The sequence below is a fragment of the Topomyia yanbarensis genome, chromosome 1, assembly GCF_030247195.1.
Source record: "Topomyia yanbarensis strain Yona2022 chromosome 1, ASM3024719v1, whole genome shotgun sequence".
Lineage (NCBI taxonomy): Eukaryota > Metazoa > Arthropoda > Insecta > Diptera > Culicidae > Topomyia > Topomyia yanbarensis.
The window spans coordinates 146,927,656-146,951,471 of record NC_080670.1 but is presented as its reverse complement, the minus strand read 5'-3'; the positions used below and the strand labels follow the sequence as shown (position 1 = coordinate 146,951,471).

At 38.3% G+C, this 23,816-nt stretch overlaps 1 protein-coding gene across 1 annotated transcript in view; it reads right to left on the bottom strand.

Annotated features, from left to right (window-relative positions):
* LOC131676751 (integrin alpha-PS1) overlaps window positions 1–17,175 on the bottom strand; it is a 115,738-nt gene extending 98,563 nt beyond the window's left edge. Inside the window, exon 1 of the mRNA XM_058956044.1 lies at window positions 16,558–17,175. Coding sequence (XP_058812027.1) covers window positions 16,558–16,745 — 188 coding nt within the window. The 5' untranslated portion in view covers window positions 16,746–17,175. The remainder of the gene's footprint in view (window positions 1–16,557) is intronic.
* Between the last annotated feature and the right edge of the window lie 6,641 nt (window positions 17,176–23,816).

The following is a 23,816-nucleotide window of genomic DNA, read 5'->3' as shown; positions in this document are numbered from 1 at the left end:
TAGTACAGTGGTGCGAATTCATCGGATATTCATTTCAATTTAAAGATCATTTCTATTAAATAGCTTTCAAGGACCAGGTCATTCTGATACGAGTTATAAATCCTTAGAAAATCAATGCTAAATCACTTCAATTGTTAGTGATACATGATAAACTGATTCAAGTGCAACATCATTTGAATTAGACGTGACATTTTTTTACCGTGTACATTTTGCATGTCAGTTATGTTATTATAATGCGAAACACATTGACTGTAAAGCGAAATAGTTTTGCATCCCTGTGATGCACAAGTGATTGTATAAAGTTATGACCCAAATAAGTACATGAACACTTCTCTCTCGGAATAATACATCAGCAGATCTATTTACAGACCAATTCATTAGAAATTACCAAATTGAAACAAATAATCTGAGAAACTTCAATACAATCACAAATATGCATCGAGCAGCTCCTATTTCAATCTTGGAATCGGTCCCTGATATTTTGCACGGAAACGAAATGCAAAGCATACAGAGAGAAGTATTCAATAACAGTTATTCAAATCAAGATTGCACGCCTGCTCCCGTTCAAACCAAACTATGAAGCGGTTGGCGTTACCACGGTGATCAGCCAGTCGATGATCCATCCCGGTCTCGCCACTATATGGGAAACTAGGAGGACGTTAGACGCCACTCGAGGTGATATTCAGACCAGCCCCGTTGCACCTTCTCGTTACGAGCTGACCGGCTAAGTATGATGTATTACTCGCCAAGAATCACATTTTCTACATCTATACGATCCAGGTCGGGCTAGTGTGCTGGTGGCTCAGTTTACTGCGCTTCTGCTTATGTATACCTTCAGTGACTAAAGGCGATTGCTGCGATCACTATCGCATGAAACTTGTGAACGAACACCAATCCTGCCGCGGGGAATAGTGTAGTTAAGGCAGTGTGTAGCTGAACCTTCCATGATACGGTTAAGCTGTTATTGTTGAAGGCCGTTTACCAGAGTGGTGGTCAGACAAGATATGGTAAAGAACTTTTGTCATTTCAGTTGAAAATGTTGTAAGTCCTTAATTGTCCAACATTTTTCCAACCCAGAAAGTTTCATGCAAGAAATCCAGAATAATCACTAACAAACATATTACCGACTGTGAATGGAGATTTCACTGTTTAAGCACTATTCACACCTATCCGATCCGGTTCAGTGACGGCTCAGTACCGTTCACAGACTGCATTCTTTCACCTATTCCAAGTGCGCGAATATGAAATAGATCCGAGAATATTGGTGTCACGGTACAGAACCGGAACGAAAAGGTGTGAATAGTGCTTTATAGTGATTGAAGGAGACACTGACTGACTGAAACGGGTCTAAAATGCTGACCGTGCTCTCTCGTGCACTTTTTGTTATCGAGTACCGTGAGGTACTCTGTCAGTAAGTGGGTGAGCCGGGCCATGGCATGCTGCCTAACGTTGTCGTTTTTATTTTCATCTTCAGTTCTTTACGGTTCACCTTGTTTCTATCTTCGTATGTTTTCGTATCTTTCAAGTTCAACTAGGTTCTCGCGTGAAAAATGCTATGGATTACCCCCGCTGAGGTATGTATGAGATAGTGTCTCTGTGTTTGCGTAAAGTGGTTTCTGATTTCCTTGTTTTTTTTTCTCTTTGATCGCTCATCTGTTTGCTGCTTCAAGATCGTCAGGTAGTTGGTGGTTGGCTTGAGGGAAAAGGTAAAAATAAATTATGTACACAGCAGAATCTAAATAAAACCGAGAAAGAGAGAGGAAGCAGCAGTCTCGGCTGTCTGCTCCAGCATCAGACTGCGAGATCAAAGATTAAATTATTCCCTAGCTACGCTTCACGCACGTCGCCGTTTAATGGAAACAGTGATTCAGGGCAGCTTTGCTTTTCGTGGCCATAGCCACCGAACAGATGTGCTGAATTTGTGTTAATTCCCTTATTGTTTAGGTCATGTCCGGAGCCTACTGTACCCGATTGGATTCTGATGAGGGTAATATATCATTTGGCTCCGATCATTCCACTCGAATTCGAAAGCCGGCTGCTATGCGAACAAAGAAAAGTGTCCCCGAATGGTCAAGGGGAAAGGTATGGTTATTCACGATGGATAATGACCAGACCAGATCAATAGTAATAGAAATCGACGACGCTTGATGCTGTGCGGCATACGGAAAATGAATTGGAATGCGTTTGAGTTTTTATTAAAAATTCTATGCTTAGCCGTTTCGAGACGAGAAAAAAATGTACTTTGCTAGTCTGATTCGTTGCGCGTTGGTTGGACCGAATTATACATCATATGGTACGTATAGAACCTAACTGAAATTTCTTCATTTAAACAAATCAACTTCTATAAAACTTATATATGTTGCACCAAGCGCCGCAAAGATTCAGAATGCTAAAATAGCAGTAATTTAAACTTTTCGTTAAAAATTAACAAAATAGCCTTATGTATCCATTTTGTTGGCTATTTTCGGCAAATTTAAGACTAGGAGAAGCGAAAGCAATGAAATTGAAATACGGATAGGTATTCTAAAGCGAATCAGTTGTGAACTTAGAATGGATAACTAGGACTAGGCAGGCACATATGGACATGCTCGAAAGTAATGCACCCAAATCTACCGCATGGTCTTTGATAGAACATAACTCGGGTGGGTACAGCGCCCAACTCCTACTTAGCAGAAGGCAAAGGACTCTTCATAGTTCCTTTCGATCATGTCCCTATGAGCCTGCCTAGTCCTAGTTTCGCTCTAGAATACCTATCCGTCTTTCAATTTCATTGTTTTCGTTTCTCTTACTCTTAAAGTTGCCGAAAATAGCCAACAAAATCGATACAGTAGAACCTTGCGGCAATTGAAGTATAGTAACAATAAAGCCTTATTCTATCTTTGTGTAAACCACTGTTAGGGTTATTCCAATTTCAGCAAAAATTAGATTAACCCTCCGGCACCCATGATAAGTTTTGTGACACGACACCTCGCGTCTTGAAATTTGTACACCACATCGCCGGTCTTTAGAATATCTTTTAATCCTGATCTTTTGGAGCACTACTCTCTTCTGCAAACTGGGGCATTAGATTATGACCTTTTGGAATTCTGTCGCCAGACGGCGCTAGTGAGCATTAATTTTTTTCGACCGACTATATCTCAAGTTTCTGATTTTTTGGCATATCTGTGCCTTCGGCAATGTTGATCAGATCAAATAATAGAGATTATAACTACTAGAGGTCGCATGCCGCTGTTAACATTGATTAACATTGGTATATGTTCTTGCTCCTAAATATGATAGGCCCATTAGCTTGCCCCGGGTACACACATGGCAAAGTAATGGGATACAATATGCTAGAGCGAGATCCCATGTTTCAGTCCGTGAATACATGGAGACAGTAGCGCTTTGCTCCCTCTAGTAGTTATAGTCACTTTTGATCAAATCCTACGAGGTGGTATGCGAAATAGTTTGTGATTCGGCATATAGGCTGTACTAGTGAGCCTGTCATTTCTGGCCTACAGTATCTCGAGTCCCAGATTTCTTAGCAAGACAGTGTTTTCGGTATAGTTGCCCAAGAGATCGAAACCAACACCTAGCAGCAGAATCTACGCAATCGTAGCCGTGCCCTTTTTCGATCTACTGTATCTCAAGTTTCCGAATTTCAGCAGGTAAAGTAGCTCATGACATCAAATCCGACGCAATAGTACACCGAATAATTTAGGATTCAGCCACTAGGCGGAGCCAGCAAACATGTATATTAATTATTTCTGAATCAGAAAAAATCTCGAAAGATTGCAAATTTTCATATTGTTGTCCAAAACTTGCACACAATTTTTACCAAGCAGTATCATATATGTCAGAAAACTGCTAATAGGCTGAAAAATGACTGAGCAGCTATTTTTTAGTGCTTAAGTCGCGAAAAATATTTTTTTGCTATATAATAAGATTTTGGGGGTATAAAAGATTTCTTAAACAATTTTTTGTATTGCATTTTATCCGCCCTACAATCTGAAATCCGAAAAGTTCAAAATCACTGTAGCACCGTGTAACCATTGTGCGTATCAGGTGTCATATGATTGTAGCACAGGAGTTTTACGGATTAGATTAGATTAGATAAATTACAGCATCTTCCAAAATCATGAATACACATACAAATGAACACTGGATTATTGTTAACAAAATTACTTAGTTTAGTGGAGTTAGATTGAACGACGTTATCTGATAATTTAGTGAACTTATTAGGATATGTAATGACATTTACGAATTTTGGATTTTGTTCGAAGAAAAGAACAACTATCTTCTGAAGAATGAGGACATTGAGTTATGTACAGTAGTTCGAAAAAATAGTATATTTACAAGTAGCCACTGGTGGTCGAATTCCATTCTATTAGATGTAGGTTTGACTTCGTGAGCCTCTTTGTCGAAGACTGCGGCCTGCTGTCCGTAAAAAAGTAACAGTAGTCCGAAAAAATACATGCTCACTAGTGCCGCCTAATGGTAGTATATGGAAATATTTGGTGTACCATCCCGTAGGTTTTGCTTTCCTGAGAAGCTTTGCCGAAGCGAACGACCTTTCAAAACTACCGGGTCTTGAGATACAGATAACTGAAAAAATAACATGCTCACTAGCGATACCTAGCAGCAGAATTCATAATCTTTTGCTCTTTCACAGGGTAGCTCTTGATTTCCTGAACATGTATTACGGAGTGAGTTACCCTCTACATGGTCGAGGTCATGAGATAGTGTTAACAGATTGTTGTTTTGTCGAACTGCTTATTTCCGTGTTTTAACAAACAATTTCTGATTTTATTGCTGCACTTGAGGTGTGTGTGTTTTACAATCCATCTCCCACTAACCGGCAGTGTTTATGGAAGAAACATGTCTGCATCTATTTATTGATAAATTGTGTATTATCCATAGATGTACACATGAAAGGCGATAGCTCTACTGTACATCCAACGACCCATTTCAAGAATGCCTGTTCCTACACGTGCATTCTTAGAATACATCAACGTATCAATTGGATATGTGCAATATATTCGCACTTCCAGAATGAAAAATTATATTTTTCATTCTGGCACGTATTTACAATAAGGTAGAACATATAATTGAAGAACAACACAATACGATCTCACCAGCGCGTTGCTCTGAATTCGTTAATTGATGGCATTTCTGCAAAGAGTTCTCCTCCATCCACAATCAGTAAAAACGTTACATTAACTAGTCAAGTTCAGATGGCGCTGTGGATGCTACGTGGGTTTATTTTTTGGCGGTTTGATTCGCGCACGTACATGGCAAAATAATTAGGATGTGACGATAAAATCACTACTTTTTGCATACTAATAACACAACAGGAAAAAAGACCTACTAAGCGATTAACTTCATTTTCCTGTTAAATATACTAGGGTGATGGGCCTATTTTCACCATGCTAAGCAAGGTGCCTCACTAATTCGGTAATTTTTTGCCTTACAATCAATGGAATGCGTAAAAATTGACATCATCCGCTTTGCTTCGTTGTTAAGAACCAATATAATAACACAAATGCGTTGAAAACAGTAAAATTTCTCGTGTTTGAGCACAATGAAAACTCGAATCGAGTGCCCCTATTGTTGCGCCACCATTTTACTCAATGCGTTGAACAAAGATGGCAGACACTGCTCTAACCAACGGCTTCAAATGGGTAGGGTGATAATAGAAACATGGCGCAAATAGGCTCATCACCCTATATGTCACCGCAAAATTTGGAAAACTATCGGACGAGTACAAAATCACTTCCAAGCGATTCTACAGCGCTGCCGGATCTCCCCTGTTGCACTTGAGGTGTGTTAGTGTACAAAAATGATTTAATCGTACCCAGAACATGTTATCTGAGGAGTACAATGTAATTAGGCATTAATAAATGTCTTTTTTCGAGAGTTGTCCTGCTAGAACTATAGAGCTAAGGTTTTGAAAGGGCTCCTCGTCAGAATCAGTCACTATAATTGCAGATGGCAAAATGTCACACACTAAAACACTGCTTAAGGCCAATTGCAGCTGGCCATGATTCTGAATGTGATATTCATTGTACGGTTCAGATATGTGCGGGCGCAGGGACTTCACGATCGCGTGTATTATCGCGAAGGTCTCAAGCGTTCGATCGCGTGGGTGTTTATGAGTCGCGTGTGCCAGCGTGTATGTAACTTCGAGTATATAAATTCGATGGTTATAAACATGTGTCTGTTCGCATATTGGGGTGTATTCTTCAATGATCACGCGGACCGTGAATCTGATACTTAATTTTCGGTGTACGGTTCAGATGCTAGAAGTGAGAGTGAGATCTTCCATATCACTAGAGTTCCCGGTCATGTAGTGTATAATAATATGAGCATAATTTTTATTGGTCTAACTGATGGCCTGGATCTAGGCTACTAGGACCGAGAGTAAGGACTTACGGAGGTAATCGATTCATGATCGCACGAATGCGGGCGTTTGTAGGTTCACTCATGAGAACGCGTTTGTAAATTTATAAATGCTAAAACGTTCACTTAGTCGGGGTGTTATCCAGTTTGCGAGATCGAAGGATTAGGTGACCGTGGAGGATTGCGAAGCGATAAAGCGTTTGTATATTAACGTGTTTGTCGCTTGCGCTAGCATGTACCGTGCAGAGCCCATCCACCGATAGGCCTTCATTTACCGATCAATTTGACGGCGAAATTGTTTTGACTCGAATATTGCACGGAATTTAGAAATTATTAATAAAGTGAAATATGGAAATAGTACGTAGAACATTAATATAATATACACTTTCATTATTCATCTTTTCGTATTTTTCCAAATAATTATATTTGGATGCTGTATTAAATCCGCTTTTTTTTCTCTTAACTCAAAGCCAACTGTTAATAAAACTGTGTAAGGACAATATTTTTAAGTGAACTATACACAAACCGAATGAACAAAGTCTGCAACACATGTTTGGACCTAATTTGTCGGTAATAAAAAATTATAAGCCTAGAATTTTCGGCGAATGGATATCTATTACTTGTAGTGATCGGTGAATGGCACTCTAGAATTGTTGGGCTTATCGGCTATTTTGCACTGTCTGCCAATTCATTTACAAATTTGTGTATATTTTTTTTTTGATAGTTGATTAAATATTCTAGTTGAAAACGAAAATCGAATTGAAATGCCTTTTAACATTGTTTTTTAAGAAGCGTTGGAAGTAGAAATCGCTGTTAATTGATCGGTAGATGGGTCTTGCACGGTATATAACTTCGCGTGCATAAATTCGATTTTATAACCGTGTGGCCATTCACATATTCGCGTGTGACTGCGCGCATACCGTCACTATAACCACAACTTAATCTCGAATTTCACCAAACTTCACTGATGTTTAAACAAATGTTTAGTCTACAAAATGTCGAAATATGTTTAACAAATGTTTACTATTTCTACTATTTTTCGAACAATTTTTCAAACAAATACAGTTTTTATCGGTTTCTTCACGAGATATTTATACCGTTTAAGTTTAATTAATAACAGCTTTTAATTCCAAGAAAAAAAATATGATTTTACGTTTATGGTTGTGGTCAAGTCGGCTATACCCTAAATGTTATCAATATATATGATTCGACAGAAGTTGGAATTCGGCACATGCTTAGCGTCTGTCACAATCAACAGTGGCAATATCATACAGAGATGTAATTGTTCTCTACGCTATGACTGTGAAGTCTGTCGAAACAGAAGAATGAATTCTATAACGGCGTTTAGCTCAAATATATAAAAAACAGACTCAAAATGCTTTTATAATCGCTTCCATGTTCTTGTCACTTTTCTCCAATCAATTTGTCTATGTACTTTCGAGTGCAAGGATTCTTACTGATGCTAGTTGTTTTTTATATACACTGAGTTACTTTAAAGTCTTAAGTTTGAAGAGCATGATCCTCCGATGCCTTACCAAAGCTGAACAAAGAAGGTTCTTTTTCTTCTATTATGACAAAACATTTCCGCTCATCTCGAAGCTTAACGGGCTAACCAGCAAATCCCCGGTGAACAAGATGAACAATCACTACCAATCATTCGCTGACACGCTGTGTTATTATGAGGGTGGGGTGGGACGTGTGAACAAATATTTGCGATTCCCAGGAACTGCTTTATTTATCCATGGCTTTCGCCATGAAAATTAATACACAGTTTCCACTCACCGGGTACAGCCCTGCGGTGGTCGGTAAATTTCTGTACATACTGTGTCCTACACCAGCTGAAGCACCGGGAAGGTTGAATGAGTTTAGCAAACAATTTGGTGACCATCATCGTCCTCGTATAAATGCCTTCCTAGATATTTTTTTGCTTTCGCTTTGGATGCACTGGTTCAGCATAGAAGCAGTTTTGATTGTTAATGTTTTGGTTTCTCTGTCGGTACCCGATTCCATTTGTGTTATTTGGTTTTCTATTGAAGCCGTGCTGAGCTGAGCTAGGCATATCGCTTTCTATCCACGTTTCACAAATTGAACGAAACGTGAGCTTTAATTGATAGGACCCATTAAAATAATGTTCTGTGAATGAGAAAGCAGCATAGGTCAACGATTTTATTTTTGGTAGTGGGAGCGCGTTGCTATGTTCGGTGTGGTGGTCATCGTGGTTGAATATCATTTCTTCAGCTATTTGAATCGAATATTGCATTTTTAATGTTATTGAAATGACTTTCAACACACCCAATATAATTGCTCTTCTCAATTCTCGTGAGTTTGTTTGGATACTGATGAAATAAAACAAAGTAATGGTTGTTAGAACGAATGTCATACATACGAAATAAACCAGGCTTCAAGGAAATGGTTTGGCTGTAGTAACGGATTTTATGCAAATTTTAAAAGCTAATCGGTTGTAAATTTAAGCAAATTTTTTCTTGTAAAAATAATATATTTATATCCAAAAGTTCACTAAATATAAGACGCTTTTGCGCTTTTGTTTATTTAATCTCAATAAGGGTTTTAAATCCCACTATCGCTTCCTTATGTCTATAACAGAGACACATATTTCGCTTCATTGCTTGCGAGTATCATCAGTCTCATATACAGGTGACAAACAACATGATTAAAACGCTCTTTGAATTTATGTTTTTGAAAAGCATAACAGTCGGCCTCGACAGCCATTGGCTAACTTATTATGGTATGCACTATATACTTAGCTGAGGGGAAAATTAGAAAATCTATTGACAAGTAATGAATACAACCCTAATAAAAAAATTATATACGAACTTTAACCCAAATAGTGCGACGATTCCACATATTGTATGGATGATACCCTGAACAGGTCGTTAGACTCTTAAATCATACGATGTTTATTAGGGAAGGCATCAACGTATTATGCCTCCGAAACAGAGTAAAAACCAGGCTGTCACATTAGACAACTTCCTTAAGAATAAGATGCAAAAAGAAAGAACCAACAATTCCAACTATTTATACCAAGAAGCAGATGAAGTGCAATGGAAGATGCAATAGGTAAAGCAGGTACCTACATATTATATCGAAAATCGCAGAAGGGTGTGCAAGAAACGAAAACGGTATGGCAACAAGTGTTTCGAAGGTCACAAGAGTATAAATATTTATTTCAGTATATAGGGTGGACGAGCCCTTATTCATCTCATTATTCGGAATGTCACACTATTTCGCAGATACCTCAGTGTACAGTGATTAGATTGCTCTTAAATGTGTATCAAAATCTTTGCTACATTCCTAAGCAGAACCATAAACAATTTGGCTTGGAAAATGAAAAATAGTCCCGTTTGAACGAAGCGAAAACACAAGTACAACCTAGGGGCAGATCACTTGTGATGCATTTTTAAAAATCAGCGAAACTAAATCCATCAAAATAAAAATTCATAATGTATTTTGCGTGTAAGACGTCAAAACCCTACAGAAAAACTAGCCCTACATTTAACAAAACGTCGAACAAAGTGGATCAGCGTAGAACGTTTCTTAAACAAACTTTTCTGCGAGGCAGTGCAAAGCTGATGCAAAAATGGAAATTAAATGCATTTTTTTCAATTTGATGCAAATTTGTTATACATTCTTAGAGTGATTTGCCCCTAGAGTACAACGCATCCTACCATCTGAGCTAATGCGTTGAATAGAGATAGCAGACACTGTTCTAACAAATGTGTTATCTCACTTAGTGGGACTAAACAGCAGCAATATTAAGACAGTACATATTTATCAATCTTCAATATAAGTATGAGTTTCTAAACATTTAGGAGCAACTATTTTTTCATGTAACTTTCGTTTCTTTAGCAGTGACATTGCGTAGTTACATTCTAAGCATAATTTTACGGGAAACCGTATATAAACAAGCCTTAAAAAATTTAGAATACAGTAATGTTTCGATTATATCATGCTTAAATATCCATATATTATGTATGCATGTATCTGTGTATAGGTAGATGCTCGTATCTACGTATGCATATATAAAAAAGCATGTATATATATATATATATATATATATATATATATATATATATATATATATATATATATATATATATATATATATATATATATATATATATATATATATATATATATATATATATATATATATATATATATATATATATATATATATATATATATATATATATATATATATATATATATATATATATATATATATATATATATATATATATCATGCAAGAATATATTGTTTTATACATCTATACATCCATCCTTATATATAACTAGGCGTGATATAATCGAAACATTACTGTATTGGAACGAGCAGAAAATTGCAAAAAGGAAATAATAAATTTGCAAAAGATAAGTTTCAAATTTGAATCATTGACGGTATTTCCGCAACTTAAATTTTTGTGTCGTACTAGATAAGATCAAGTCAATTGCTACATTTGGGGACATCGACGCAAAATGACATGAAAGATATGTAGTTATTATTTTAAATTTTTTATACGTAAATTTGAAATGGAATTATCAGAGCTACAGAAACTCCAATAGCCAAATTGAAACAATGATGTATATTAAAAACCTTAATGAATTTTTGTAGAAAAGCAATTAAAACTCGCTCTAAAGTTTTAATGATTGGAAAAAATATGTATAGTTTTTCGACACAGCACGTGCGCTCGTTTTAATGTGTCGAGGTATTTGCGTTCATATTTAATTAAAATTATTGCAGTTGCAATTTGCTATTTTCTTAAAATAAAGCTGAATATGAGAATTTCTTTAAACTAACGATTCAATGCAATAACTTTTCTTCTACTAATGTGAATTTGTGATTGAGTGTGATTAAACCCATGGAAATAATTTATATTTTTATTACTCAAGGAAACAGCGATTTATAACTAAGGAATATTTCAACATCGGAATAGCATAGCATCTGGAGCAGGGGTGGACGAAGCCAACAAGAAAAGAAACAGAGCCAAATTTGTATATTTATAGTTGTCTAAAAATGGTAGATCGACAACCTGAAAAAGAGGTATCGGCTTGTCAAAATGTCACAAAGTGGAACGTTGCGGTGGGTGGTCTTCCTCGAGCTCGTTGGGCATCTTCGTAGAGACCAAGCGCAACGGTATTTTGCACACTACCAGTACTCTTAGTACGCCCAATATGAAATAGATGAGCGTCGAACATAAAGTGATTGGACATGAGCAAAGACATCACGCGAATGAAATCCCGCCTTACATGCAATCCCACAATACCTCATGGATAATGGAATGTAGCCACCACCCCAAATCATTGTTCCAAGCGGATTGCCAACTAATGAGCTTTGAAAGCAATAGGTCTTTCGAAACTGTCACCGTCTAATACATCTATTTTCACAAGCGTGTCCGCCAGGGGCGGATGCAGAAAAATTTTTTGGAGGGGGTCCGAAATTTCGGAGGGGGTCCGAAATTTCGATTTCGATTTCGATTTGTAGTAACCTCATTTAATTAAAATCATTTTTGGTAATCGAAACTGGTTTAGAATGATTTTGAGTTCAGAATAGAATAGAAACTATTTTAAAATTTCTCAACAACATGAAAAATTTCGGGAGGGGTCCGGACCCCCAGGATCCTCCCCCCTGGATCCGCCACTGGTGTCCGCACTCTCGTTTCCCGGAATCGAAGAATGAGCAGGAGCTCATGCCATAGTCAAGTGAAATGGTTTCTCAGTCGAACAATTTTGAATTTCCCGCATATTCCCCAAGAAATAGGGGAATGTTTATCGACCTTCATTGATCGAAGAGCCTCAATTTTACTTAGGCTATCAGTGAGGAAGAAATAGTAGTAAATAGAAAGTGTGTTAACGAGGCAATACTGAATCTGCGACGTAAACTGAAGAAGGATCATTGAGCCTGCTGGAGACGGACATATTATTATTGAAAATACCATCCATTTTCATAAGTTTGGCATTATCTTGATATCATGATGATACCACCTTTTATTTAGGATTTATTGTGTATTGTGTAACCGCACCATTCAATAGCAGCTTATAGAAGCATTGTACCGTTCTGTTGAAACTATGTATGTGCAAATGTGTTCAAACATCTCTGAGAAAATTGTGAGTTTAAATTACACATATACTCATATACGCACTCTCCGTCGAAGTAGACTAGATCCAACGCCGGGGCCCAGTTCAGTAGTACACGAACCGGATGCCAGGCTCCACCGGCATCGACCTCGGCACCCTACCGATTGGAGAAGCATTGTTGTGGGAGAACTTCCACCGTCGGGGAACTCTGTCTTGGTGTAGTCTAAGTCCATCGCCCGGGACTAGATTAGTGGTGTGGGACGTAGTAGTGGCTGCGAATCATCGGGTGACAGCCTATCAGAAGTTACGCTCAACCCGGAATCGGTGGACCAATCTGGACATTGTACCGGTTGGCACGCGGAAGAAGGGATTGCCAGGACAACAACTGACAACGTATTTCAAGAACGAATGGAGTAGTAGCAGGGCCCGCGCATAGAGATGCCGGTCCCCAAGTAGCGCAGAGAGATGCCGTCGAATTGCTGTCAGGATACTGTCTCCATCGAAGCAATTACAGCAAACGAGCGACATCGGATAGTGCAGTGGTTCTCAATCTTGTTCATAACACGGACCCCTTAGAAATCACATTGGGTTGCCGTGGATCCACACTGTTAAACATCGCTTTTGTATACTATCAAAATGCTATTTTCAGTTTGCTAGAAAGCAAGACCTGAAATTTCAATATGCGCTATATTTTTCTTTGCAGACCCCCAGCAACGACTTCGCGGCCCCCCAAGAGTCCGCGGACCCCAGGTTGAGAGTCACTTGGCTAGAGACTAGCACATAAGTACGACACGTAGAGACTGAGGGTTGTCATGACAGCTTCAGGAAATATTTTCATCGGTTAGGTCACGCACCTTCACTCCACTGCCTGGAGTGCGATGGTGTGTAGGAAACGTCGAAGCACGTGGTATTAGGCTGCCTCAGATTTGAGTCGCCGGTATTAAGCACAGAGATTGTCGTACAATAGATGTGAAAAGATGAAAGAACGCCGAATATCGTCAGTAGAGTAATCGCACAGATACTAGTGGAACTGCAAAGGAAACGGAAAAAAGATCAACGAGGTAATGACCAGAGCTGACAGTTCGAATAAATGCCCTCGCCGGTCGTCGTGGAATAAACTAGATCCACCAGCGGGACTAGCTCGTGTAGTTCGCGTCGATGCACTGGTTGTGGGTCGTCAAGGCACTGGATAATCGATACAGCGCTACATCTGGAATCGCCGGACCCACCAGGACACCCTACTGGGTAACTCGTGAGTAGGCTAAATCCATCGTTGGTGACTAGAGCTAGCTTTTGAGAGGAACTCCGTCGCCGAGGAACCCTCAGTCGGAGTAGAGTAGTTTCAGCGTCGAGAATTATCCAAATAGATTTCGATAAAGCTAGTAGCTCAATGACTGAAGGAAACGGGTATCGATTTCCTTCGTCGAAAAACCATCAATCGGAGTAGAGTGAGTTCACCGTCAGGGACTCTCCGAGTAGATCGTGATTAAGCTGGAATAAATGATTTACAAATCCCGGTGCTAAAGGGCTCATGGAATTGAAAGCTAAACGGTTTACTGAGACAAGAGCTAAATAGGCCACGTAGAAGTTAGATGGCTCACAGAAACCGGAACTAAACGGATTGCAATAATTTACCGCTTAATTTATACCTCTACGAAGTAATATGTTGATATAGTTCCGTGAGCGAAAAGGGTGGAAAAAGAGTAAGGAGTTTTTAGTGGTTATGCACGAAAGTAAGTCACGCACGGTGGTAACACATTAGAGTCCAGGCTTTTGAAGCTTTTTAAAACTTACTATAAAAACACGCATACACACAGACACATGATGTCGATGTTCAAAGTGATTACAGCTCTGTTAGTTCGTTTACGGCAGCCATGACAAAAGTAGCGAAGAAGACCGCCATGTGGCGCAGTTTGTCTCGACCAGATACAACCGAGCTCTCATATACAAAAGCCTTATACAGAACGGTCAGAGCATCGAGGTCAAGCCGGGTTCCAGTCATCCGACGATTTTACGTAATCGGAAGGTGCAACAAGCGCTGAAGCGGAAGACGAAGGGCGAGGGGGTGAAACACTTCCGCGCTTTAGGCCGGTGCGATCGGCCAGACGGTCAAAAAGTATTTGGTCAATAAGGGCACCGTCACGAGGAAGCGGAAGTCGAGGGTGTCCGTGTCGGAAGCTCAAGCAGTCACCCAAAAGCAGCGGCTAAAGGGGCTCGTCAAGGACATACTTGTGATCATGGGCGACGAGACGTACAACAATGACTAACAGTGGACCTGCTATTTCACGTCCCCCAGGAAGGAGGCGGAATTCCTAAGAAGGTCCTTCGGCGATTGACAAGTAGTGAGAAAGGAATGTGAAAGCAGGTCTTCTTTTCCTCGTAACTTGCGATTAACGGGGAGTTGTACAGCACGAAGTGCGTACTGAAAGTTTTGATCTTCAAGAAACACTACTCGAAGGACGATGTCGTGTTCTGACCGGATCTGGCCGCGGCACATTACGCGAAGTGGTCGCTGGAGGAGATGGAGCGTTTGAAGATCTCCGTCCTCCCCAAACTTCCACAGCTGCTTCCACCTTAAAATTTCTGGGCGAACCTGAAGCGGAGGTCGAACAAATTCGTGGCGAAAACCGAAACGGAACTGATCAATTAGGCGATTAGAGAGTTGAGGGAAATGTCAGCATCTTTCTTCTCGGCGGATATGGCAAAAGTCCAGATTAACTGCCGTGAGAACGTCCGACAGGGATCGGAATCATTTTTGTGGAATCATCAAATAATACACTGGAATCAGTGAAAATTTGTTTAGTTTTAATATATTTTACCATTTCCTTCATTCATCCGAAAATTGTCTGAAATTCTGGCGTTTTGGCGGAAAGTTCGGTCCTTTCTAGTCTGTTTATCACTAAACTGTTATGTTTCTTGCATACGTTCAAACGACCTATCATAGGAGATCGAATATTGTGAAGAATAAGGTTTCTTATAAAATAAAAATAGATTTTCTTTACATACCATGTTGGCGGCTTTTAAATTCGCTGATTCATTACAATATATGTATTAGGGTAGCAGTTATTTTATGCAATTTTTGTATTTTGTCCATCGTAGATCAAAAAATGAATCAAGGCATGAAAAAAATGTTTGGACACAATTTCAGCGAAATTAAACCCCAACGCGATTGAAGTTTTTTATGGAAAATGCATGCATTTTTTCATACGTTTTATATGAAACTTCATAACTTTTTTCAAAGTTATAGAAAAAATTTGAAACTTGGTAGAGTTAGAGCACACTATGATACGTTTAAAAAATATGAGTGAAAAAAATTTAAAAGTTTTTTTTTGAAAAAACCCGAAATATAAACATTTTTGTTAAACAATATATTTTTTAAGGAATCTGGAAAGTTTCCGTTTGAAACCTTTCATAGTATGCCCAACCTCTACCAAATCTCAAAAATTCCACTACTTTTCAATTTTCAAATAAAACGTATGAAAAACTCCATATGTATCCCGATTTGAATCGCTTTGGGGTACGTTTTAAAACATCGCAAAAATAACAGCCATCTCGAAATGTATAGTGAAAATACCAACGGTGAGATTTCAGCTATGACATCAACCAAACTTGAAGTGCTAAACACTCGACTATCTGAAAACATGTTGCGTTTTCTAAGCTGAAGGAACCTTGGCCAAAATTGGAATCATTCGTCATACATGCTTAAGTTCATATCGAACTCGGCTCAAGGAATAAAATAAAACCGGTCAGAATTTGAATGACTTCAACATCAAGATATCAATTTATGTATTTATTAGGCGTCATCAGCGCAAGCTATTTTTGAATTAGAGCTTGTGACATGGGAGGTCACCCTGTGTGCAATCGTATACACTAAACAGCGCTGATAACATAATCAATCGAAGTGATATCAATCAACGCTTATATCGACGTGCAATGCGTACTAATGTTGGTGAGCAGAATCAATATCGGTGCGATACCGTTAACTTTCTATGCTTTTATTATACACCTTCTTTCTGATAAATAATAAAAAAATGCGTGGCTAGAGAAATGTTAATAAAATCGCGTTTGCCTTTGTTGACTTACCAGCTTTTCTTGTCTCCGTTGCTCAACTTTTCGGTATGGGAAGCAACCGAATATCCGAAATAGGTGTTGGTCGCTCCGTACTTGACGATGGGAAGGCGCGTTTCAAAGTTGAAGCACTGAACGGCGGAAATTGACATCACCGTGGCGGTGGCCAGCAGCGACAGCCAGGAAAATTTACTCTTCATCATCGCTTACTCGTTTATTTTCAATCTTTTTTCACAAATCACCAAATAACTCGATCAAACAGCATGCAATATTTTGGTACGCTATTTTTAAAACATTTTGCACATCTTGAGATATTTTGCGTTTCTCGCTTCTAACTCCGGTTGCCGGGGGATTCACCGACAAACATTGAAAGCGAGATGCTGGTAGCACTTGAAATACCTACGTTCTATGGGTTATAGCAATTTTAGATTATTGTCTATTAGCTTTAATAATTTCCGGATACCATGCTGTTGAACAGTTCAAGATCTGCTGGTTCATTGCTCGTGGCGGGACAAGATGGCGAATAAATTTTCAGATCTAATTATGACGATGATTTCACAGAAGACTATAGGATGAGTTCATGTTGATTTGATATGCTCTGCAATCTCATCATTATCTTCGAAATTTTCACCGCTGTTCTTCCAGAATTGAAAAAGGTTACAAACATTGAGAATGGAGTGGTTTCTGTATTGGTTTCGTGGTTAGCTTATGTTCGGAAATAGGTATACCTACGGAGCTCTGTAGTATTTCAAATGACAGGCTTTTGCTACCAATTGCTTTTCAATCCCCCTTTTAATAAGAATACATCCATCTGATTTACCTTGTAGGACCTATCCACCAATCGACCTTTTCTCGGTTATTTCAAAAGATAATCTAATGAAATCGTAACAAATTGTAAGTAGAAAATGTAAAACTTGATCCATTTAAAATTAATCCGCTTCTTTACTATTATGTCTCGAATTGTCCTAGCGAGAAACAACTGACAGTGTTTTAGTTGACGTGGATTGCATATACTGTGGTTGACATTTTGTCAGAATAAATTACAATTTCAAAAGTGGTGGAATGCGAGAGACGTGAATAAAATGTTCACTATTAAATTTGCCACATTTACGCCCGATATTTTTCAATGCCATGAGATTTTGAATGATTCGGAGTATTGTAAAGTGACCAGACGTTTCGGATTAGGTGGAACTGTCCCGGATTTACTGGACTTGCCCTGCGTGACTCATTTTCCAATACAATGACTTTTCCAAATTATCACCACACAAATACAGCTTTGGAATAGGTCTTGGTTTAAATTTTGTTGAGTCCCAAAGAATACTAAACGGGAAATGTTTGAATCCATCTTTAAGGTGACCTCATGAAAGTTTTAAAAAAAATATTACAGCTTTACAAAAATGTTAGAAATATCGAGAAAAATATTTATTAGTTTTCTTGAGTGTGTCTTGCAGTCGTCTGGAAAGTATTTGGTCACCTTAGTATATTGTCACTTGTTTTACAACATACCGACATCCCAGACAAAGGCAACAAAGGCAAATTTATCGTCCGAAGACACTTTCCCTAGTAATGTTGTCCATTCATAGGCGCTCCAGTAGTGCAAACTTTGGTTTTCCTACTACAGCTGCAGATGCCAAGCCAAACCATCAACTAGTGAGGTTTCTACCAAACGTAGAAATCTTTTTATCTGGCACATGTCATCATGGTTTATTTGTTGAAAAAAGGGTCTTTACCGAAGTAATTTGCAGCGTACAATCCGAAACTGTGCCCAGAATTGACCCATCACGTCAGGATTTTGAGATATTTGAGGAATGTACGCGAAAACGGAGTATTTTCCTACTGTTGAGATTATGTACAAAGTGTAAAAATGTTTGTGGTGCCCTGGTCCATTCTTAGCGAGAAAAATTAGAGGAAAGTTTGAATATATGTAAAGGCATAAAGTAATGATTTTATTACATGCAAATAATAATATTTTAATAGTACATTTTCCAGTGAAAAAACAAGCATTAGTTTAGAAAATTAGCGGAGTTGTGGCTTTTTTCCCCGAAACCTTTTTTTATTTAAGAGGTTTGCGGTAATCACGATGGAAATCCAACAAATCAACTAAAATTCCAAGTCTAGGTGTATTGCTCATACTTTGGCGAGTAGTAAAATAAATAATAATTTTTCCTGCATTCGGGAAAATTTTTCCTAAAAAATCGATGTTTTAAGCTCAAAAATTATTAAAAAAATCGTATCTGTAAAACACAAAATTTATGCAAATAAAAGGTATCGTTAAGGTTCGAGGAAAACTAATTACGAGCATTTGATGAAAAATTGAAGAAAATCGGTTAAGTAGTTATTCGGCAATCGAGATCACGGAAAACCCATTCTTGGAAAAATGGAAAAGTTTAAAATTACAAGTTACCACTGCTCTTGGGAAACGAGGCGCTCTTCGAAGCGCTGTAACGTTTGATCTATCGATCAGATTGCTATGAAAATTTCGGAATATATTCTCAAGGAGTAATTTTATTTTTATGATTTTTGGAAAATTTAAAATCCCTTAAGAGTTCAAGAGATAAACTACGATTTTGCTTCGTAATACCTGCTTTTAATGTATTGGAACGTAAAAATCGTCTATGAACCTCAAGCACAAATATCTGACCGGCGTTCTCCGATGTAAGAGTCGGTTAAAAATCTTCAGCATAGAACCGGAAAAATATAGCCGGTTCTCCCAAAGCCGTATGTTAACATTGAATGTAACGTTATACCTTAGACAACAGACGTTTAGACTCGGTTGAAAATGTATCTGAAATTCCGAATAAATCAGACGTCTGAAACACTTTTGGCAAACGTTTATAGGTGGCGCAGTGATCGATGTAATGCAGTTGGAGTGCAGCTGTCAAACACGTCTAGCAACCAGTTGCGTAGATATCAATGGCGAAGCACTGATTTCCAACGTTTATCAGTTTGAACGTTTACACAAGTTTTTTGAATAAATTTGGTTTTAGTCTAAGTGTCTGTATTCTGTCGTTATATGGATTTATCAGCTTTATTAATTATTTATTTTTTATCCTGAAGATGAATGACCTCAATATGACTTTCCCGCTTGAAGTATATATCTGGATTTTACATTATAAAACAGTGAAAACTTTTTTATAAACCCCATGGCTGTCAAAATTGGGACTTTCTCAAAATCAGGACATATTTTTTCTATCTTTTTAATAACCCAAAGCGGTTCAAATATTCTCCTTTAGTTCCTAGGCATAGCCTCATAACTCTTTCTGAATATTAAAGATAAATCTCCCTAAAGGGTGTCTTCCTGTGTAAATTAATCAAAAATAAAAAAAATATTTTTGCATATTTTGGCATCTATGCTAAAGAAAAGATTTACTTGAATTTGACTTAGTTTGTCAGCTAGAGCCTATCAAATGGATCATCATGTCGGGTTAAAAAACTGACAAAATCGGGGCAGATAAAATCGTGGGCTGATAAAACCGTGTCTTCACTATATAATCGAAGCAGGTTTTACGAAGAAGGCGACTTGTATTTTTGGTCCTTCATATTCCAATTCTGATTCAATACTTTTAAATGGAATGTACATATTGATGTTGTAACATCGAAACCCACAATAATAGATCTAACGATACTATGTGTTATCGATCAATTGATGATCACAACGCATAAATTAGGTGGCCGGTGAACAGGAGGATAAGATTAGCACGGTATTGAGAATTGTTGCAGTATTGATGCTTCCAATGAGCTAAGCAGTCATTTGTAAACAAACTAATTTTGTTCTTTACTTCGCTATAAAGTGAATCTTTTTGAAAATAGCCTTCGAACCACATCATCTCCCTTCATTGTTTCAATTACACAAGATTTTTGATTTGAAATTATAGCATATTTCGCGGAATAAGCCAAACACGTGAATGTTAGCAAAGTGTGTCAGCCTTCTTGCAGAGCAAATATGGCATTGTTCCACTTGATTTAATCACTGTGACACTCTAACGTTAGTTACAATTAAGATGGTCCTCTACAAATAAAGCTTCTTAGCACTTTTTATTATTGAATTCGCTTGGCTATAGTATACCAAAAATATCATGTTTTTGTAGATTTAAATAATGTAAAAGAAAAACAATTTTTTTAAACATTTGTTGTGGAAGCATCAAATATGCATGTTTCAATCATATATATTTAAATCTGTGATTTATATCCCGGTCGTACCGGTAAATAATAATACATATTTACAATTAAGTGGGTTGAATTTATTCTTGAATTTTCCAGTTGAACGTATTGATACGAGACAATTCGTGTGTGAATAGTTAACTGAATTATTAGTTTGTCATTTCACACCCTCGAACATGTAGGGCAGATAAACAGCTTGGTAACATCGGGTGCGGCTTAATCAATTGCTATACCCGCATATTTGCCTTGAATGATGCTGTTATTCACTCAACTCGTTTCCAGTACTGCAGCTAGAGGTAGAATATTATTTAAATATCAATGGTAACTACCATCAACAATGCAAGGCACTCCAATGTTAGTCAACAACTAAACACAAACACCGTAGTCATCATCCGTCTGCTCTCAACTCAATCTCACAGCAGCGCCTATCGCTCGTTCGGGCGATGTGTGTCATTTGTTGTACACACGTTTTTTGTCGGTGGCCGGCCCGTTATCATAAGACGGTTTTTATCTCGAAAGAATAAAAATTACATAATTTATCAGAAGGCCAAGCAACGGCACCGTTCCTAGTTTTTCATTAATCACTCACACACTAGCTCTGTCGCTGTATGAACTCTCTTATCGTTCCACGTGACATACCCTAAACACTGCGTATGTTACGGATCAGAGTATGCTGCGATCTCACATTTCTTCTCAGCATTAGCACTAAACAACAAGTGGATTGCGCATTGTTGAGAACAGGTAACACCACGTATGCGCGTACTACCTACACATCAGGGTTGATGCAGACACAAGGTATTGTAGCTTTTCGAGGCACTTTGCACTGGTGATAGTAAACGCGAACACTTGATAAAACGCCAATGAAAACCATGCAGTGAAAACGCTACTCGCGAGACATACATTCAGCTATCAACAACAACGGCACCACACAACAGAAGAATTTATTGATAGGACGTCAGCAAAAGAAGAAGCAATTGACCACGAGAAATACGATAAGCAATCCGTCATGAACATATCCTTTCTTCGCGACATTCAAACACTCACTGAACTGAACGACAGACTAACGGAGCTGAATGGGCCTTCGGTTCAGCACCACTAGGCAATGAGAGAGAATATGAATAAACTGGTTAGTAGGGTCTACGTTATGGCGATTCGCTCGCATCGTATCAAATGCTCCAAGCAAGCTTATGTTGTTCAAGTAGCGTGAGTATTTGTGTAACATATCTTCAGTGATCACATTTCAGTAAAAATTCATATGCTCTATCTATGCATTAACCGGTGGTGTATATTTGAAAGGTAGCGGACAAGTGGTAATGTCAATTTAGTAAATATGCAAGCATTAGCGTCCGCATAATATGTCAACTATGGTTTCACTCGTCATTTGATAACAGAAAACCTGTCTGAGGCAACATTTATTAGTTGTCATTACCTTATCGACCTATTCATCTTGATGCTAAACTGGTAGGGCTGTTCAAATGGCAACGAAAATAGATTTCACACCATACGAAAATTTAAATCTTATAAAAGAGTGGTATGAAACATTGAATGTATTTTGCGAGACGCAGAGGACCAATCAAGTCAGCTTGACAAATTGCGAAAGTGACTGTGTTTTTTCTTTTATTTGACACGAAATTAGTTATTGGAGAGGTGTTTCGAGTTCCTCTCATCAGAATCCGAAACTAACTTAGTGACAGGACTAAGCAAGCGCCGGATTAACGCTAATTCCAAAAAACGAAAACATAATTTGTACTTCTGAGCAAACCCCTACGCGATGTCCCGTAAGAAAAAAAGATTTAATTTAAACTGATAAGAAATAATGAACCGAAACTTCTCCTTAGTGGAGAAAAAATTGGGTAAAAACTATAGCATATTGCATTGGCTTGCTAAGCAAAACCAAGTTTCGGTTCATTAATTCTCATCAGCATCAGAACTTTCGCGTGTCGTGTGCGTTGACATTACTGAGCCCTTGAACTCTCGTGTTGTTACATGATGTAAAAATTAAAAAAAACACAAAGCCACGACTTGTTCGTCTTGTCGATGTAAATTGCTGCTGCGTGTTGAGATCCTTTTTCTTGTCAGTGATGCATTAGCTGCATTGATTTCTGCGACTACGACTGAGTTATCTGTCTTCTCTCACACTGTCGCTTACGTCCATGTCCTCATCGATGCAGCTTTCATGCTGTTCACGGTTTTTGGAGGTTCAAATTTGTTTCTTGTTCTTACAGGATGGCGTAATACTTTTAGCCCGAGTGAGTAGTAAAATAAGCATAGAGTTGGGTATTACTAGGAATTTATCACTTTTTCGCAATATACACACTTGCATTACATATACATAAAGAAACCGCACAGTGTTTATTCGAATGAATGAAGTCGTCATGACAGTGCTAGATCTCGACCGAGAAGATTCAAGTTTTGTTTTGCTCTGGTTCATATTATTGATCTCGGGGTGATTCATACGAAATTTCAGACATCGTAGAAAGTGAAAATAAAATTTCCCGCTAGTATTTGGAAACACCCTTAGTTAGCGGGCTGTATGACCGACAGCTGACAGCGGATACTACAAAGGTTCCACAGCTAAGTACCAATTTGTCTGCTATTAAAACTGCTCTGCTAAATAAAACCTTCTTTTCGTGGGTAGTGAAGGTGGCATAATAGTGTTGCCTAATGGAAAGGCATCTCCGACAACCGATAGCCCCTCAGGCTCAATGGAGGTCGATTTGAATATTTTCTCGCAGCTAAGTATCCTTGTGTGTATACAATCTATCTCCCACTGACCGACAAATGTATGCACTTTTTGAACGTCGGATCTCCTGAATACTTCCGAATATACATGAAGTTAGAAACGCAAATGAAAAACTTGATGAATGCAGAGAACACGGATATTGGTGCCGGCTCGTCGACAGTTTAGCGAGAGAAACAATGTTACTTCTGGTATTTGATCTAACTATTGATCGAAATATACGAAACCAACAATTCTTTTTCGGTGTCAGCAGCATTCCACGTAGAGCTACGTTCAAACCAGGGGCATTTCGGGACTAAAAGGAAATACTATATATAAACGTAATGATTGTACTTCACGCTCGCGCTGGGCATTGCAGTGCACATAATACTGT